We start from the raw sequence: 21,477 nt of genomic DNA, 5'->3' as shown, positions 1-21,477 counted from the left end.
CATGCATATTTCTATCCTTGGATAATCCAAAAGCACAATGAAATGTATCATTTTCATCAGATTTTACTAGATGTTCACAAGCAGCAGAACTGAATCATTTTGTTTCAGTTTTTCCTTGGTCATCTCCACACTGTTTGACTGGTGTTATGGGGGCACTGAAGGAGGCCCACATAATCTCCAGACTAGTTGATTGGTCCCTCAGTAATTGAGAGTGAACTTTATAAACAGATGCAAGCTGATAGTGGTGTTTATGTACTAATCATACTTGTTAATAAATAAGCCACTGTGGCCCAAAAGAGAGTGAAGAAAAATACATTCATGAATCAAAAGTGAATAGTTATCCTCAACTAAACCTGGCTTTTCTGACCTTATTAATCATGGAAGTCTTCAAATAAGGGGAAGCATTAAAGGGAGGAAGGTAGGTGAAGGATTGATAGATTACTGTGGGTATAATAGGTGTAAAGTCAAGCAAGCAAGAGGGAACAAGTTATGGTTTGGATCTCCCTGTAGGTGGTAAGAAGCTGTAGAGCAGGCCACGAATTATAACCAACAGCATAATAGCAGGTATTTATATTATAACCAATAGCACAATAGCATAACACCAGATCCTAGAGAATGGTAAAAGGGTATTTTTTTCTTAGTTGGGGGGGAGGAGGGTGGATTTTAACTTTGTTCCTGAGACATGAACAAGAAGTGCCCTAAAAATTATTTGTTGCTAAATCACTATAAAATAACATTGGCAATTCAATTAACTTCAGTATAGCACTAGGAAAGAAAAAGTATTTTAAAAATCAATGACTACTTAATTTTAACAACAGGCATGAGAAAAAGGCTTTGGGGGGGAGGGGAAAATAACAAGAGCTGAGAAAAGCAAAAAAGCCACAGAAAGCTGGAGACTAGAGATATCTCAGTGCAAATCCATGATAAATGGATGTAAGGGGTTATAATTATCAGTGCTTTAACAGAGCACCACCACCACCAAAACAACAACACAAAATAAAACAAAACCTTTCATGGCTCATATAAAAAAATCACTCTACAGAGGGAAAAAAGCTCAAAGCTATAATAATACAAAGAATCAGGTAGAAATCAGAAACTAAGCGGATCACAAAAAAATTAATCCATCATCTTACTATTGCTAGATCATATACTCCTAGAGGATAGAGACTATTTCTAATTTACCTTTTTATCTGTTTCTTACTCTTTTAAATGCCTGGCATGAGTAGACACTCAAGAAATATTTAGTGAATTGGGTCAAAATGGATTCCTAAGCCATTGATTACTTTTAGGTTTACCAGTTAGAAAAATCAAAATAAAAAATAAAACAAACACTCAAGGATCAAAAGCAGTGGCAGAGAATTCCATCTGTTTTGATCTCTGGTGGGGCAAACTTTAAGCAGAAGACCACTCCCAAACTGTCTTTTGATACAGATGTGAAATGCTACATAAACAGTATGAGAACCACGGGGTATTGCACACACATGCATGTGTGCATGCACACATCTGTACGCATTGTTTTTAACTGGAGTGGCTAAGTCATCAGTATCAAAAGGTATCCAATGAAGAGTTTTGAAAAAATGGTTTAGTGATAATATAGACTGAAATATACAGCTTATTACAAAAAGTGTGGTTCCAGGGGACAAGTGAATTGCTAATGTGATAGTCACAGAATGGCTGAAGGGAAGAGACTAGGTGAAGGAGGGTTTCAAATATTTACTTCATCTAAAAAGATTGTAATGGCTTCCCAGGTGGCCCTAGTGGTAAATAATCTGCCTGCCAATGCAGGAGACATAAAACACACAGGTTCGGTCTCTGGTTCGAGACGATTCCCTGGAGGAGGGCATGGCAACCCACTCCAGTCTTTTAGCTAGGAGAATCCCATGGACAGAGGAGCCGGGCGGGCTATGGACCATAGATGTCACGAAGAGTCGGACACAACTGAATTGATTTAGCACGCACATACAGATTATTATGGTGATTAGGGTTATTGGGGGAAAAGATTACTGGGGGGGGAGGGCAGCCATGTTTTTTCACACTAGGTCTCCTCATGAGCCTGTCACTGACAAACCATTGAATTTTGTTGATCTAGGCAAGAGGATGCTGATATTAAAAAAAAAAATCATCCTCTCTAGGTGAGGCTGCCAAGCATTGGGTTTGTTTCTTGTTGCTGCTGTGATTTTCTTTATCCTCTGCCAGGGAAAATGAGTTTCACAGACCTTCCCAACTTCCTGCCTTCATCTCGATGGTGATGAACAGCAAGCCATGCTGAGGTAGCTGCTGGAGCTTAGACTGTGATCATGAGCAGGAAAGCTAATAGGCCCACATGGTCTCATTAGCACCCCACTCTCACCAACTGAGCTAACCGGCCCCAGAGGAGAAAGACACAAAATGGGCTGAGAGACAATTACATTTTAATTTATCCCCTGGGAATATACGAGGGAGGATAAAGGGAGAGTGTTGAGATTGGTTACTATCAAAGAAACTACGCACTGTGAAAGACAGCATGTACAAATGCCCTCTGTTTGGTGACAGAAGTGTAGCATTTTCGTTTCACTTTAAAAAAAAGATTTCACCTTGTGTATTAAACCGACTTGGGGCAAGACAGCAAAGTTCCTGCTGTTGTGATTTCTTTTGTTTTACTGTTAAAGGAGTTTTAAGCTGTGTGACATACACAGCCTCAGGAAGGGACCTGAATAACTACTCTACCTTGGGCCAGTAATTGCAATCAGGAATGAATCCAGGATCTGAGGGGCCTGCAGTTTAGGTTGTTGGTTAGAGAAGGGGAGCCTTAAGAACAAATAATATACAAATATTTTTGGCAAATTTTATAAACATATTGTTAGGCCTCCTCCCAGGGCCTTGGAAGGAGACCATGCAAATAAGGGGCCCAGAGCCTTCCTTCGCTAACCTCAAGGAAAGCCTGGGAACAATCTATAGAACAAATACATAATGTTAGGTCTCAGTTGCTATATCTAAAAGTAAAATCTTCTCTAATTTTCTAGATAAGTTAGTAAAATCTTGATAAAATTTGGGGCTCGTAGCATGGTACCACTTCAAACACTCCTGTGATATGATCTGATCAACCTCAAGTCAATGTGGATATTCACATGATAACAGCCATAAATATATTAAGAGCATATTAATCATATAACTACATAATGCCTGTCGTCTACTGACTTGAACATTTCGCAACACTTTACAAAATACTGAATGTTACTACATTAAGATTTAAGAGATTAAATGTCATCATTTATTATTTCATGAGTAGATAAACTGAGAAACTCACTGAAGAATCTTCATTAACATTCACTGTAACTTCTGTACTGACCATGAGACTGGTAATCTAGAAAATTTTAATAATTTTTAACAGAAGAGCCCTGAAAACAGGGAGATAGCATAAATACTTCAGCCAATAGTTTATGAAACAGAAAATCTGTAACTCTGACGTGACTATGCAAAATGTATCGTGGTGAGGAAAGGATATTATCCTTTCATCTTTAACTATGAAATGATTTATCATTTTCAAAAATTAAAAAATAAATATTTTTCAATTTTACTTCTATTCATTTAAATCTGTCCTAGTCCAAAAGTGCACAGAGTAACATAATATCTTAGAGCTCCTATTTAATTAAAGAAAAACACTTGAAACACTGGAGTCTAAAAATACTGATATTATTAATTAGTATATATCCCGTCCTCCTATCTACTGGAACTTTCTACTTATCCCTGTTTGGTCCTAAAGTGTCACCTCACCTTTATTCCTTACTACATTAATGTCAGATAGACATATAAGCTTGTTTCTTTTTCTTTCTTTCCATATAAGCTTGTTTCTGAGAAATGTATGTGGTAAACAGAATTGTAAAAATGATGTCAAAAGGTGAGGAGGGTCTAGGCAACATCAGATGATTCTATCTGCGATAAAGAAAAAGGCTGAAGTCCTGTGTTTATAGACTCTGTGGTTTGGAATACTATGACTTGGCCACAGGAATGCAAGCCATGAAAAGCATACAGCAGACCAGAGGACTTGGCACACTGCTATGGCTGAGCCAATAACCTCTATATAAATCATCAGGTGCATACACTCAACTGGGTCTAGTTTGCCTTCATGTAAAGAACTGCCTCCATGTGAATCAACCACATTCAAACAGTGAAAGGAAAGGTATTTACTAGATTATACAAAATGTCTCAGTCAAAAATATTTTATAGCCTATAACATCATATCCACCACACACACACACACATACATACATTATATCTAGCAGTGAGAATCCTTCCTTGAAAATTTCTTTCTGTAATGAATATTCCAAGTTATGAAAAGATCTGAAATTCCAAACATTATCTGTGCTCAGAAGTTGGAACCCAGTGTGTCTGCTTGCCCTAAAATTCTTCTCCATGCTGTTTATCTCTTAATTATGCCAAGGGGAGTTCTTAATTGTATATATATATTTTTTGCTGTGAACATCAGCAGCTCTGTCTCAAACTGCACTGAAAAATACTAGGGAGTCACACTCTTTGTGTCACTTACTAAACTTCCTCAGTAAAGCTACCAAAAGCTTTCTGAGGTGGAATTTTATACTCGCAAATGTCAAATGTATCTGTTAGATACAGTGAACAAACTTGCCTGCTACAGCAAGCATTCCACCCAAATTGACTAGGTGTGGCTTTTTTTTTTTTTCATTGTTTAGTCACAATGAACAGAATCTGTTCTCTGGCTACATCTAGGTTGTCATTCCCTTTATCTGTGGGCTTGAAATAAGCAAACCATACCCAATTTTCCAAAAGCAGGTGGGCTCTTCCGGTATCCTAGAAAGAGATCAAAGTGGAGTTTGTGGGAAGACATAAGGTTTAAGGCAGTGATACCAATGGGTCTTAATATGCAGCCAGACAAACAACAGGACTGGAAATTTAAACATTAGCTTGAATATTTTAGGGAAAAGAATCAGCTGATCAGAGCAGGAGGGATGTGCAGTTAGAAGGGATAGACAGTTGTTCAGGGAGAGTAGTACCAAAGAAACGAAGTAAGATTATATGTTACCTCCATAGTAAAATTAAGATACATAATAAAGAACATTTCTTTCAAGTCAGACTGGTAAATGTCATTTAAAATTGCTCACACTAGCTCAATGACAACATGCCCACAAGGCAGCTTTCTAGACCACAAAAGAGGATCATATCAACCATCTCGAGGTTAGCTTTTTGTACACATAATAACTGCAGAAATTAATCTTTCATTAGTTTATCACATCATAACAGCTATTGTTAAATAATCTACAAGGTAGAAAAGCAATTTCCAATTGTTCCCTGGGGTCTTCTAAGTAATGTCTCATGTCTTGTGCTATGCTACAAAATAAATAGTACTCCTGTGAGTCATAACAGTCATATTCTGCAGCCTGAAATTACCCTCATTGAAGAAAAAAGGGAAATGTATTCTATTATAGAAAGCATGGAGAATCAAATTAGAAAGCACAAGAAGCTGAAAAACTCAATGAATCTCTCATTGGACTCCAAAAAAGTCACTCCCTGATCAATAATGCATGAATGGTTGAGACTTGGCATGGAGATACTCGATGGGAGGCTCAACAGAAGATGAATAGTCTGCCTTCTGTCTTTACCCCTATTTTACCCCAGGCCCTTGCTCTCTGATTCTCTGAAATAGGGCAGTTGATTGATGTCCCTTGACCTTTGAAAAAATATAGGCTCCAGCTGCATAGGAAATGCTGGGCTCAGGTGTGTGATAAAATCTGGGTCCTATTCTTTGCTCAGGCTGAAAATGGGACATCCCACAAGAGGCCAAGAGCGGTAATGGTGGGTAAAAGGCTCTCTTGCTTTACTCCCCATCGACTCACATTTTCTGGACTCACCAAGCATATTCATTTCTCTGTGGCTTTATTTATACTATTCTCAGTATCTAGAACACTTTCTCTTCCCTATCCCTTCAAAACTAAGAACAAACTGAAATACTTCAGTATTTGAAAGCTAAGGACAGAGTTTGGAGGAGTTCAACCATATAAAGTATTACTAAAGGTCAAAGAGGAACTCCAGGGAGCTCACTGGTGACATTCTGGGAACGAATTTATCAATGTAATTAATCAGCACTGAATTCCAAGGCAAGTATTTTTGGCAAACGAGTATTTTAAACACATGAAATCTATTTATTTTACTTAAAATTTTCTAGACATTCTGGAAAGAGTATCATGGAACAAAATTTTAGTGACTTGTTAATGCCCCTAGGACCCGTTTACTGCATTATTCATAAAGATGTACCAATTAAGGGGTGCCCTATCTACACAGATGTCCTTGAATTCTAAGAAACAACTGTGTAATGAGATAGGTTTTGCGGAGAGCAGACTGACTTACTCCCACACTTTCCTTATATCTAAATATTACATACATCTTTCAGTTTTCAGTGTGTTCATTATATAGTAGTCACCAATGAAATGGGTTACAAATAAAGATAACACAACCCTTTCTAAGTACTAGCCTGATAATGGTTTAAAGGAAGTAGGCCAGCTGGAATTAGAATGAGACACCATGGAACCAAACATGAGACCTGGAAGAACTCAGTAGACAGGGACAGTTTGCAGTTCCACCTCAGTCTAAGGCCAAACTGCAACTGTGTATTTTAAGGTATTAAGACAAAATGAATTCTCTGTAGGACACTTAAATCACTTTGTAAGTGATCCATTTAAACTCAATGATCCAAACAGATACTAGACATTGGTCTAGAATGACACCAAAATATTAATTTCACCAAAGGGAAACTCTGTGGCTGGGTTCAGTTAAAACCCCCATCAAACACCTGACCAGTATCCCTCAAGACTGTTAAGGTCATGGGAAACAGAAAGACTGAGAAACAATCACAGGCCAGAAGAGAGCACAGACAGGATTCAAATAAATGCACTGATGCCCTGGACTGGACACTGTAACAGAAAGAGCACACTAGTGAGAACTCTGGTGAAGTCTGAAGAAAGTCTGGAGTTTAGTTAACAGCAATGTGTAGATGTCAGTTCCTTAGTTTTGACAAATAAACAATGCATATAAGATATTAAAAGTGGGAAAAACCAGGTGATGGGTAATATGCTAAGTCTCAGTACTATCTTTGCAACTTTCCTTTAAATCTAAAATTATTTTAAACTCAAAATCTATTTAAAAGTAACAACAGAACTATCAAAGAGCAAGGAAATTTATCTGAATATCCTAAATTAAAAGGTTTCTATGTAATAATAATCAAACCTCCTCTCTTCTTAAAATGTCTCTGCTCTTTTTATTAGTATTCTTCTATAAATTACATTTTTTGATTTATTAATTTGCTGCATTGGGTCTTAGTTGTGGCACTCAAGATCTTCAGTTGTGGCATGTAGGATCTAGTTTCCCGAACCAGGGATAGAACCCAGGCCCCCTGCATTGGGAGCATGAAGTCCTAGCCACTAGAACAAACGGAAGTTCCTGTAAGCTACATTCTTGGTTCCTGCAACCCAGTGTTTTAATATAAAACACCTCATTGCTCCCTTCACATGCATAACATCTTTGGAGTATCAATTAACATATTAGCTCGCATCCTCAATCCTTCAGTGACAACTTCCCGAAGTCCTTGCCAGGTTATTCCAGTGTAAATATGCACCCTTAAAAAAGGACATACATATGCAATTTTGAAAAAGCAGAGCTGTGACTTACAACTGATGGCATCTGAGCATTTTGGAACATAAACTGCATCTGCTGGGCAAACATGGCGGCGGCACTCTTTTGTTGAATCAGATTGTTCCGTCCATTAATTTCCAGCTGCGTTTTCAAATGTGGAGGAGGGTGAAGGTACTTGCAGTTCTCTCTGGCACACCGGCCCTAAAAATGAAGGATTTTATGAACTGACATTAATATATTAAAAAATTTGGTGTGGCTAAGAAAATAAGAAAAGTTTATTAATCTCTTAACATGTGGGATGAACTGTTATAAGCACTTTATATGAATTAATGTATTCAGTTTTGATACACACCCCCTAAGACTGATACTCATCATTTTTATCTTCCAGATGAGGAGATGAAGAGGAGTTGCACAGATACCAAGTGACAAAACCAGAACTAAAACCTAGCTAGTCTGACTCCAGAACTCATTCTCATAGCCACCTTGCTCTACTCCACTTTGGTATGCATCAACTTACATTTAAAATATAAAACATCAGGGATAGTATATAATCATAACATTACAGATGTAAATAAAAATTTCCCTACATGAGACATAAAATCAAATATGATCTAGGATATGGATCTACATATGTAAGCAGGAAAAATAAGGAAAAATGTTAAATATATACACATAAATGTATCTTGTAACTTTTAGATCCATTATTCTGGACAATATCGGCTCTAAAGTTCTTTTTCCTGAATCCATATAATGTGAGAAACTTCTTGAAATCCACTTATATTTTGTTAACTGAAGAATAAATCTCTTCTACCTCACAGTTATGCTGTTCTTTAGATTCTAGAGGGAATGGCCCTGGATCATTTGGATAACTGATACCCAAGTCTATTTGGGAGTGTCAGGTATTTGAATGTTTTAGAGATGGTTTAAGCACTTCCAGACAGGATCATATGGCAGTCCTGTGGAACCAAACATGCCTTTGGTGTTCCCTAAATGCTGATATGGCTGCCAATTATGGTGTTTACTGTGTGGCAGCAAAGGATGTCAGTGACCAGGTATTTATCACATTGTCAAATGTGTTATGTTGTGTTTGTTTAACTCAAGTACTGTACAAAGCAGCTAATGATGATCCATTTGGATTACTAAATCTGCCATAATCCCTTTAAGATAAGCACAACTGCAAGCCATTCTTTTTCCCACAGTTGCTTAGATGCTTTATAGCAGGAGCTTACTGGAGGGAAGGGTGGGAAAAAAAAAGGCAACTTTTTTGTACCCAAGAGTGCAAGTTGCTAGGCCACCTGAATTCCCAGGAGAAAATCAGTTAGTTCATCAAGGGTTTTCAACACATGCTATGAATTTTCCGTATTTATGATGCTTGGATGGACTATACTAATCACTCCTTCACATTTAGTTATCTTGTTATTACAGCACTCCTGTAATTTCACTGGGAACAAGATGTGACCCTGAAAATTAGAGAGTTACCTATAATGCTGGGCTTCCCTTGTGGCCTTCAATGCAGGAGACCTGGGTTTGATCCGTGGGTTCGGAAGATCCCCTGGAGAAGGGAAAGGCTATCCACTCCAGTATTCTGGCCTGGAGAATTCCATGGACTGTATAGTCCACAGGGTCACAAAGAGTCGGATACTGACTGAACAACTTTCACTTTCTATAATGCAAAACTACAAGCATTGCAAATGCTCTTTTAAATATCAGGTCAATGGGATGAGGTGGCTCTTTCACCTCCCCTGGCAGGGAACTGAGTATAACTTAAAACATAGCTTGATAAATCAAGGTAGCCACTATTATTTTCCATTAGGTTTCTCATTCTGTTTCTCCAATTTGATCAATTTATTTTTAATTTCAACAATATTTAATTGATCAATAAATGGGTAGCCTTTGCCTTCGCCACGGGATCTTCCCAACCCAGGGATCAAACCCAGGTCTCTCACATAGCAGGCGGATTCTTTACCAGCTGAGCCACAAGGGAAGCCCCAAGGAAATCCTTATATGCACTAAAACTGGCGGTTATGGAAGTACCCCCCTCACCGCCCATTTACATGTGCCCCTAAGAGAAAATGTTAATTCTCTTTACATCTACTGCAAGGCAAAGATAGTCACAACAATTTCAGTCCCTAGATTCTTTACCCAGCATAACTGGGATTATCTGGGTCAAAATGAACAGCTCAGGGGAACTGGTGGCACTTGGAGCCTTCCACAGCCAAGCATGGCAGTTTTATACTTCCAGGGTTTCTCTCTCTCCTCCTGCTTCCCCAAGGTAGAGTCCTAAATCCTCTGCTCTCCTCTTTAATCTCTTTCCCCTGGAGAAATGAAGTCCGGGTAAAGTTTCATCTCTCACTGCAATTGCTCAGATCTTAAATCTCGATCTCTATCTCTGACCTCTCTTCTGAATTTCAGGCCTTTTTAAAAATCACTAACTGCAGTTGCATTTAGAAATCCTGCCCCCTAACCAGCTCTAAACAACTTACTCCTGACCTTCCTTCTCCTTAGACTACCTTTCGTCTTCCTGCCTACTAGCATTTAGGACTATTGCTCCAGTTCCCAGGCTTTGGGATAGCTGCATAGCAGTACTGTAAAAAGAAACCAGGCTCTTGCTGAGCAGGACTGCCTTAGGATCAAAAACTCACCTTGATAGTTTTCCCTGACCACAGGCAAACACAACCATAACCATTTAAATAGGACACAATCTGTAACCCACCCCCAACTAGATGAGGACTGTCTCTTATACTCAGGAATTCAAAACAATAGATCATTATTTTAAAAAAGGAAAAGGAATACATTAAGTTTTTGCCATTTGTTAACAGTTTAGAGTTTTAACATCAATTACGTTGAATGTAATCAGAGTGAAGAGGAGGGCGGGAGAGAACATGCTTTATTTGGCCCATTTCCTGCCAGTGTACAGATAAAGGATTGCTACCTGCCTCTGTGCTTTCACATTACTGTCCTTTACAAATAATAAGTTTTCTTAAGCTTTTTCCTGGGAAACTAATGACATTTTTACAAAGCAAACACAGTACACAGAAATAGAAAAAAAAAAAAGAATTACACTTTAAAAATCACATCAAGCTAGGTTATAAAACTAAAGTATGGAATATGAGGCAGCCTAAGATTTTAAAAAAAACTTACTCATCTTAGTTATGAGATTGTACTTGATTTATAAAGCATTCTTTTTTGAATGATAGAATCCATAATTTAATTATATAACAGTGCAAATGCACAACAACACTACCTTATCAGAGATTGCTGCTTATGTTAAAGAACGCTTATGAAAGAGAAAAAAAAACCCTGCATTTTCAATTGAAACAATAGATGAGACCAAATAATTTAATATCAATGTTATCTGTGGAATACAATATTTCAAAAGAAAAGCCAAGCCCCTTACATTTTTTCAAAACAACTTTAGGACTCAGGGTAATATATTTATATGCACAACACTTGGTAGCAATAAATCTCCTCTGTATTCATTCTTCAAGACGTCCAAACTTAATTATAGGGCAAAATACTTTTATTGGAGTTGGGGAGGGGGTGGCAAACTTTGTTTTTGACATTTGCTAACATTTGCTTTTAGTCCCTATAGGGGATTAAGGGTTTCATAAGCACGTATGGATGAGACGGGGTGGAGGCAAAGGATGGATTTGCCTGCCACAGTATGTAATCACTTATTGTTTTTCTGTCCTTTGGAAAACCAGTGACTATGAAGTTTTCCAGAGGCCAGCTAAGCACTGTGAATGGGCCACAAGACTTTATCACACCAGGTCTGTAACAGCCCAGAAGCTATCTTGGCAGAAAAATATCAGCTGTTGGGTTTCCCAAGCCAAGTTAGTGGTGTCCAAGCCCTCCTTCTAGACCCACAGGTTCAAGAGCTGCCATGTGTTCAGTGCAGCCTCTCAAAATTAAAGAAATTAGAGTGCAAGCTCATTTAGGCTTGCCTCAATTTCATGCCTTTTCCATTTCCTTTGGCCTTAAAAACAAATCACTCTCATCAGATCTTTCACTGTGATACTGAGTCAAGAAAATAGCAAAGTGATTTGATAAGAAAGTGATTCTCTGCTGAAATAAGTGTTACTGTATCTATGCATCTCCCTGCTCCCTTATTCCATCTACTCTGAAAAAAGCACCCAAAAAGCAGCAGGGGGAGAAAATGACCAATGAAATTTCTGAAATACATCAAAAAGTTGATGACAGACAAAGGAAAAAGTTGCAGAGCATTCATAAAACCTCCAAAATTCAATCTATTTCCTTTTCCTTACCTTAAGGCTTTTCACAGTACAAAGCCTTCAACTGAAAAAGAAAAGTAGCATTGTAGAGATTCAAAATCCACCTCAGTCTTGGGAGTTTTCAGAATGAGTCTGTCAGAGACAAGACTTCCAGGGCACTTGGTGGTAGAAAACTCCTGTGAAATGTACTTTTTTATGTTCATGAGACAAAGCTCTACCATCCATCAGAATAAGAAAAGGACCCCAGGAAGCTGAAAATTACCCTTTGTCAGTCACCGGTATCTTAACAGGAACAGCTGTTTGCAGAATGACTTGCTTCTTCAAATACATTAGGAATTATGGGGGGGGGGAACCTCTCAAATACAATAATAACTGGATTACCTTTTCAAAGACATCTCATTGCTCTGCCACACTACCAAGAGTTAAATGTTAAATAAAGCCAACAAAGAGGTGATTTGATTTCTATAAGAAAATTATTTCATTTTAATGATCATGTATTAAATGAAAAAACCTCTTGATTATAGTGCCCCACTAAAACATACTTACATGCATGGACATGGCTTCTCAGAGGAATTAACAGTGACTTTAGAATAACACATGATCCGTACTAGGTTGCCTGGTTCCTACAACCATCACGGACCTTTTAAAGGCTAGGAACAATCTGAAACAGCTAAAAGGCAACATCAACATAAACTGAGTATCAGCCAGATATCAACACACTAATGGCCATTTCCCACTTTCTTTAAGAGTTACTTTTATAAAAATGTGTTTCCTCCAGAACTGTACCATTTATGAATACTGAGATATATGCACAAAAAGCATCCTTAAAATCTTGCATACAACTCAATTTAAACTCGGGATACAGACAAAAAAATCTTTCTTTAAAAAGCCTTTAATAAACCACTTCCTGAGTATACTGAAGGCAAAATTAATGAGGCTGACTGTCTCTCCACCATGGAGAGGGCAGGCAAGCACTCCCCCCACTGAAGTCAGCACTGCATCTCTGCTGAACTCTGCTTTTTTTTTTTTTTAATGTTATTGAAGTCTAGTTGATTTACAATGTTGTGTTAAATTTCTGCTGTACAGCAAAGTGATTCAAGTTATGTATATATATGTATATTTTCTTTTTCATGTTCTTTTCCATGATGGTTTATCACAGGATATTGAATATAGTTCTCTGAGCTATACAGTAGGACCTTGTTGTTTATCCATTCTCGTATAATATTTTGCATCTGCTCATCCCAAACTCATGTACTGTGCTTTCTTGACATACCATATACATATTTAGAGGGCAATGACTTTGGTGCAAACCAGAGACCAAGTCTATCAAGTAAGAAGCTGGGAGGAGAGCAGAAGAATTTTCTTGCCTATCTGCCTCAAGAAAGCTTTCGAATGGTGACCTCCAAAAGATGAAGGGAGGAGGAGCTCAACAATCACACTGTTGTTCTCTGCAACAGCCTATGAGATAACCTGATTACCACAACTGAAACATGTAGGGCTGAACCGGATTTTAAGGAACATCTCCTGCACCTTTATCTTACAGAGAAAGTGAAGGCCAAATTGATGATGTGGCTTGTCCTAATTAACAAGCAGCTCAGTAAGGACAGAAGCCAAGTTTCCAGACTCTCACTACCCAATATGGATTTTCAGTTCAAATGACGCTCTATAAAGATTTTCCTGAAACCATGTTCCCACCCCCACTCCCCCACTGCCTTTTATCTCTCCCTTGTTTGTGCTTCCAGCTGCATCTTGTACTCAGTTTTATCATAGCACTTATCACTGTATACATTGATAAATTGTTTGCATGCCTATCTCCCCACTGGACTTTGAGTTTGTTTAAAGGCAAGCCTGTATCTTCCTCATCTTTAAACCTCCAGGGCTGTTTCTGTGCCTGGTGAATAGTGACTACTCTATAAAAGTTTGCTGAGCGGATAAACTTTGTGGGAATAATTTTATAGGGTATCACACTAAGCCTGCCTTAGAAGTCTAATTGCTTCTCTTGCTATTTCCTTCCCTAAGTTCTTTCTTCTTCCTCCAAGAAGAGAACAATAGCCAACACATGACTGAGGCTGTTCCTGGTTTTCTGATTCAAATGAACCGTTATTTTATTCAGGTATAGTAAATAGCTCATTTGTTACTGCTTATTTTTTTAAATGAATATATATTCTGACATGTATGTGACCATCATGGCTGAAAATTCCTGGTCATTCAGTATACACTGAATCAGAAATGTTACAAACCTAAGGCACGCAGACACAAACCCTGGTATAATTCCCAGGGGTCTGTGGTCACAAGAAACCCCCAGGATATAGAGCCCCTACAAAACTGAATAAAGGAACCTGCGGCAGATTCACATTTAATCAGCACCAGGGCCTGCCCAAGGGGAGCACTGCTTTTTGAGGGTCAGTTTAGAATAAAGTGCCTCCTCCAACTGCTCCATCCCTACTCTTCATTTTCCTAACCAGCTGCAAGTCAAATTCCCTGAAGCTACTTAGACAAAGGTGGAATATAAGGCTTTAGGATAATCACATCGGGTGAGGCCTTCCTGTGCATCTCTACTGACCTCTTACAACAAAAACGTTTCTGCTGTGCTTAAGACCCATATTCAGCTGTATTTACATTAATTGATTCTCAAATCATCATGAGCTTGAAGATGAAGATGAGCTTTTTTCTGAAGAACAAATAACACCAAAAATCATAGTTGCCGTTCATAGTGAAACCAAGCCTGCCTCCCCAATACCCCGGGTCTGCTCCCTGCCCACTTCCCAATTTTCCCCCGTGTGGTCTAACACCTTCAGTTGCTTGAGAAAAATGTGATGTTTAATATGTTCCTCAGGAATGTATCATCTGTTTATAAAACAGACAACCAGAATAAAATTAAAACCCCCAAACAACTGAAGCACACTGGTACCGAGTTACCAAAAGTCAGAGGCATTTCTGATGCTAAGTATTCATGGAAGCTGTCTTTAAAATAGTTGATGGCTGCCAACAGAAAACGTCTTTAAAACACAGAAAAAGAGTAAAGAATGAAAAGAATGACACTGAATTTGTTACTCCAAGAAATAAAATACACAGAAAATCATGCAACTTCAAGAAGTTACTTACTACATAGGCTTCCTTAGGAAGCAACATAAAGGGGTGTCTCCCTCCACCCTTAGGCAGTCAAATCTCTGGCTCTCAGCGTTGCCTCGGCTCCCTTTTCTGGACACCAGTCCAGTCACTACAGTGACCCACAACCAGGACAGAATGGACACTGGCTGCCTGCACCCTTTCTTCCCGGCTAGGGCTTCCATCTGGGCTCACATCTAGGGTTGCCAGATTTATCAAATGAAAACACAGGACTCCCAATCAAATTTGAATTTCCCATAAACGAGGACTCTAATTTTTTTTAGGATAAGTATGCCCCCATACGAAATATTATCTGGCAACCCTCTCCCTATCTATTCATCCACTCCAGTGAGTTAAGCTAAATAAAGTCAAATCCGCAAAAACCCATTTACCTCCCTTTACCTTAAGGTCACAAGCAGCCCCCTCCATTGGAAACAGCCCAGGCTCTACTAGGCCTTCAGTTCCCCCAGAGCAAAGCAGAAGGCCCTCTCAGTCCCAGCTTACCTGACCAGCTGCAAGGAATTTAAGGAAGTTGACTGTTGGAGAAAGCAATTTTTTACTCCCTGGCTCCTCCCACCAAAAGCTTCACACGGCTCCCTACCCAGTCAGCCACTCCACTTTCCCAACCACTGTGGCGCAACAACTGTGTATTCAAATGACTTTGATGCCTGCCTGCCAGAGCTCCTCCTTTAGACTAGGATAGGGGGAGGGCGTGGTGAGTGACCACTGTGCTGATCTCCTGACTCTTTAAGTCTATATAAATTTTCTTGAACATATGAATTATTACAGGAAGAGGAGGCTTTTATGTTTTAAAGTTTTTTTTTTTTTTTTTAGCAGGGAGAGGGAGAGGAGAGCAGATTAACTTTCATTTCTTCAGTCCTGTCGGTGGCATACTCAAATTCAAGCAAAAGTCATCCAGTGAAGCCCAGGAAAACATCTGCTTAAGCATCATGTTTCTACAAGCACACATAAGATGGATGCAGATACATATTCACAACGAGCAAAAAACGGCATGAATAGCCATTATTTGCACAGATGTCTTTTACAGTCAAGCCTTGATTACTCATATTAAAACAGAGGCAGATATAGAGGAGCATAGTTAATTCTAATGAACAAAATAATATATTCAGGAAAAATGGCGATTCATAACAACCCCGCATGACAGACTAGGTATAACACAAAAGTGGCAGCGGTGAACATTCAGGAATCAGTTATGAGACACAGTCCTGATTTTTTTTTTATTAAGATTTCAGGCTCTTTTGTTGGGATTATCAGAGAGTCAGAATTAGTAAGATCAGAGAGAAGGAAACTGTACTTCACTGGGGAAGCTTATATGTTTATAGACAACATGTCATAAAAACATTAAATGGTAAAGCTGGAAAGACTCTTAGAAATCAGTCTGTGTAATATTCCTAAGAGAGGAGCCTCAGAAACTGAGCTTCCTAGTGAAATACTTGTAAGGAATGGCACACTCTGTTCCCCTCTTGGAGATGAACAGTCCACCAGAGCAGAGTAAAGGTTCCCTCTCACATGTCCTAAATAAAGAAATCGGCCTGTTTTTAACTAAGAAACACAGTTCAGTCACAGAAATCATTCCTTCATTTGTTTTTTTTCCATAAGATACCCTGTAACATATCTCATTAGAGAATCCTTATGAAAATACTAATTTAATTCAACTTCCTCCTTTTAAAGCTCAAAGCAAGCCCCATGGTATACAGTGAACTCCAAGGAACTGGATGGCCCGTTAAAATGACATTGAACATTTCCGTCCATATTTGATCTCCACACAGCTAACAAGATGGAGATTTTTCCTATGTAGGCTACAAAGATCCCACAATCAGCTTTCCAGCACCCCTGGCCAAAGTTGTAAGTTCTGCCAGAGCTTTCCAAATGGCTGCTGCGCTTTCTTCTTTTGTTTGAATGCTTCACTCAGGCAACTTTGGAAATCACAACTTCAAGCCTTCTCTGTCTAACTGGCTTTCCTACACTGTGACTTCTAACCCTTGAAACCATGCCAGTTACCTTTTAGGTTTTCCATGACTTAAGGGTCTCTAGTGAGTTCTAACGGCACTAAAACTTGGGAAGTAAGAAGGTATTTGGCAATCCCTTCAATTCCTAAGGGTCTTAGTTGTGCACTAAACTTAAACCTTGCGGTTTCCACTTGGCAAAATTAAATTTCCTGTCTCGAAGTAAAAAGAAAGTTTCAAAGAAGAATTAAATGTAGACAAGTATCTTGCAAACTGAAGGGGAGTAAAAGGTGAGAAAGGCGCTGATTATTGTTTAGATTTAAAAAATTTATCTTTGCAGAGTTCAGTATGCTGCTAAGAATAAATTAAATAATTACATCTCTAGAGCCAGCCACTACCCCTCCACCCAGAGGTTATATAAAGGACAAATATAGTTATTGATTTACCTATGTATTTTTGAAATTAGAGGCACAGAGATGAAAATCAGTCCCCCTCTCGCTCTTTTTTTTTTCCTAAATGTAAGTTTTCTTTCAGATAAAGACATTTAAAAGCATACCAAATGGCTGTTTACAGGGTCTTGCTAAATTCATAAGTAGAAATATTTCGAACAACAAATACAGCCAAATGTATGCACTTTAAAATAAGCATTTTTCTCACGCTCCTACCCAACTACTTAATTAGTACCAAATATGAAGCTTCCAAGCAGAAAGGTTTACTTAGTGACACGGGCTGCCATGAGAATACTCTGAGGCATGGATTAAGTCTACATTTTGTTAATGATAATATATTTTTATCACCAAAAGTCCTGCTGAAATGTCCCTTTACACTAACTTGTTATTAAAACTGTAGGCATTTAAGAGTATCAATTTCCACAGAAAGCTCCAAATTCCAAATGCAGTGTGTATTTAAATAAAGTGGCTTTTTTTTGCCAAGTGATTCTTTATTAGGCCAAGTTGCTGTTTTTGTTCTGACATAAAAACAAGCAATTTGATATAAATTCTTTCTCTTTAAAAATAAAGATCTATTCTGCCTGGCCTGAATATCTACCAAATATACTGTTTCATCCAAAATGTATTTCAGAGATGTGAAGAGAATTAGAAAAGTTCTCGATGAAACTACGGAGACTACTTTTTTAAAAGAAATGTTTTTTAAATGATCTTCTCTCAGTTTCACTTAGTAAATATGGCAACCTTGTTAAACTCACCTTCTGCTTTCAGTGAGCAGTTAATATTTGATGATGATGAAACTGTTCCTGGTATTTAAAGAACTAAACAAGGCCATCCACAAACAATGTAACTAGAAATGGGCTTGTTTAAAGAAGGTAAAATGATAAGTGGAAGTTTTATGTTTTAAAATAAATCAATCCCTCAACCATAAAAGTCTCATAGCTTTACAGAGAAGGTGAAATAAGACCTTTGCCAGAGAATGCCTATCTCCACATCTAAAACAAAGTGAAGCAAAGGACAGCGAAAGTTAGTTTTTAAAAATCTATTAATTGTACTCCACAAGTCAGTTTAAGCAGTTAGAACAAGAATTATGGGGAGAATAGAACACTTGTAAGGATGCAGTGTTTCTTAAAAACATAAACCCTCGAGAGCACAACAAAGTTTTTGAGGTCTAGTCACTGCCTTTTAACTAGCAGAATCCTTATTCTGGTGAGGGAAAAATTAAATCTACTCTAGCTTCATTGTGCCTTTCCTGAAAATCAGAATAAAATTGGAAAACTTCAGAAAACGTGTCTTGCCAAAAAAGAAAGAGTCCAGTTTATGTGTCTTTTATACAAGGTAAATCAGATTTCATTCTAGAAGAATATTTGATCAAGTGATACAACGAAATAAACTAGGCCATGTAAAAAAAATATCAGTGTGCTAATATTTTACACTTATTTTTCTCCTGAAGATAACTGGAGCATTTAACGTCGTTTTAGGTTTTACATTGATTTTATATACTAGACTCCGGCATATAAGGTCTCTTCAGATGTGAACTAATTCTGACCTTTTATGAGTGGGCTACAGAGTAATGGTATCTACAGGTTTAGCTCATGTTCCTTGGCATGTGACGATTATTGACACACATTTAGAGACCAGGTTGGGGCCCTTGTAAAATTATATTTTCTATTAATTTCATGAAAGTAGTCATAATAACACAACTCATTTGCGGGCTTTATTGAACGCTGTTTGGGTTTGCATTTTTTTCACACCATGTCCACTTGAATAACAGCTGACTTTGTAGTATATTTACCATACGTCAGACACTGTTCAAAGGGCTTTATGTGCATTACCTCATGTAATCTTCACAATATAACCCTAGGAAGTCAGTGCTCTGCTGAAGAACCGAGGCACAGAGAGGTGAAGGAACACGCACAAGGTAACAGAACTAAGGTAGTGGAGCTGGAATTTGAACAAGTACATGAACGCTTCACATCATCTTGATGTGCTAAACTGAAGAATGAGCTTGTTCAAATATTTCTGATGTTTGGGTCACTATTTTCCCCTCTAAGATTATAATAAAGATTACATACCAACTGGCTGTCAGCTATGTCCAAAAACTATTCAATAGGTAAATATATGCCAAGTGGCCTGTTTTGTTAAGTACCTGGGGATCTTGGGTGACTTGAGAACGAATAAGACAAGGTAACTGAATGTCCAGTGTTTTTTTACACCACATCCACCTGAATAACTTTACTGTGTATTTACCATGTGCTGGGCACTGTTTAAACTGCTTTAAACGCATTATTAAGTCTTTTATCCTAACCAAAGCAGAACAATTAGTACAGATATCTCAGCACAGCTTTTTAGTAAATACATGATAGGAATGTTGCCAGTTGGTCTGAAAGAAGCAGTGTCCTGGAATCAGGAGCTGGGTTATGAAAACTTAAGCACAAATGACCATGGCCTGACAAAAGTAACAGTCCTGAAATCCCCATGGACATATAGAACGGACAGAAGTGGGGCTCAGTGAAAGGTTTGGTTGTGTGCCTTTTGGGACTATTATTATTGCCACCCTAAAAGGAGAATTAAAAACAAAAACATGGCAGGGCCATTTAGAAGCAGGTTTACTCAGACTATAAAGGAGTGCCGAGTGCTGTAGGTTCAACACTATGACAAAGCAGAGAAAATCCCAAACAATGACAGAAGATTCACTTTATCGCAAAGAAGTACGAAGTGTTCTTCTGAAGCATTTCATTCCACAAAGAACACAGACAAATAAGAATTCACACACACCTCACAAAAGACATGCCACCAAAGGCTCAGTTTTCGTGGGGACTTGATTTTAATGACCAGAGAAAGTATAAACTCCGAGATGGCGCTACACAGGGTGATGATATGTGAACCTGGGAACTAGGATTTGATGTTTTCAGCGCTTCCATTCTGCCTGTTTAGCAAGAGTTATGTTTATTTTCTTTTCTATATGGTCAATTTATTTTTGGTTAAGTAGACATCATTCACAAAATAAGACTGAAGACTTCAAGTACAAATTAACATGGGGATGCATCAGGTAAACATATAAATATGATGTGAACATATCAATTCTATTCAATCTAACTTATCATTTAGGTTTTTCCACAGCTTTTAAAAGTCAAAATGTTCCAGATATCTACTGATGATATATATAGTAGGGAATCTAGATCTTATAATAAGTGACTACACAATTGAACATGTTGAGTCCAAAAGGGTATTTATACATTCAATTTGATGGGGAAAATAATCATGATAAATAAAACCAATGGTGAAATGAATCTACTGTTTGGAATCAGGTCACCGGCAGTTCACACTCTGACTTCTAATGCATTTATTCTAAGACAGCAGGAATAAACCTAAATTTTTAATATGAATGTAGTATTTTACTAAGTATGAATGTAGTATTTTATTAGGAAGAGGGCTAAACTGGGATTTAAATGTCCTGGATTCTAATTACCTTTAGATCACGACTAAATTATTTTCCAAATCTGTTAATTAGTTTGTTTTTTTTTTCAGTTTATTTTTTTTTATTTCTAAAAAAGAATTTTATTAAAAAAGCACAAATGCAAAGAAATGAACAGAGGAAAATTTATGCGTCGAACCTGGACTGGTCACTTATGATAATATACATGCTACAATTCCATTCTCTCCAATCATTCCACCTTCACCCTCTCCCACAGAGTCCCAAAGACTGTTCTAAATGCCTATGTCTCTTTTGCAGTCTCTTATACAGGGTTCAGGTTACCATTTTTCTAAATTCCATATATATGCGTTAATATACGGTATTGATGTTCTTCTTTCTGGCTTACTTCACTCTGTATAATTGGCTCCAATTTCATCCACCTCATTAAAACTGATTCAAATGCATTCTTTTTGATGGCTGAGAAATACTCCATATGTACCAAAGCTTTCTTATCCATTCATCTGCAGATGGACATCTAGGTTGCTTCCATGTGCTGGCTATTATAAACAGTGCTGCAATGAACATTGGAGTACATGTGTCTCTTTCAATTCTGGTTTCCTCGGTATGTATGCCCAGGAGTGCGATCGCTGGATCATATGGCAGTTCTA

The 21,477-nt window shown here is 38.0% G+C and overlaps 1 protein-coding gene across 6 annotated transcripts in view; it reads right to left on the bottom strand.

Moving 5' to 3' along the window:
• The window catches only part of MBNL3 (muscleblind like splicing regulator 3), a 127,213-nt gene that overhangs the window by 28,722 nt on the left and 77,014 nt on the right, over positions 1 to 21,477 (bottom strand). For all 6 annotated transcript variants that reach the window (XM_055438719.2, XM_055438718.2, XM_055438721.2 and 3 more), the window contains one exon: positions 7,675 to 7,839. In XM_055438719.2, coding sequence (XP_055294694.1) covers positions 7,675 to 7,839 — 165 coding nt within the window. The remainder of the gene's footprint in view (positions 1 to 7,674; positions 7,840 to 21,477) is intronic.

The sequence above is a fragment of the Moschus berezovskii genome, chromosome X (assembly GCF_049115385.1).
Source record: "Moschus berezovskii isolate FMDL1 chromosome X, NW_MosBer_1.0, whole genome shotgun sequence".
In the NCBI taxonomy this organism is placed as follows: Eukaryota; Metazoa; Chordata; class Mammalia; order Artiodactyla; family Moschidae; genus Moschus; species Moschus berezovskii.
The sequence above is the reverse complement of the archived record's forward strand: the minus strand, read 5'-3'. Positions and strand labels throughout refer to the sequence as shown.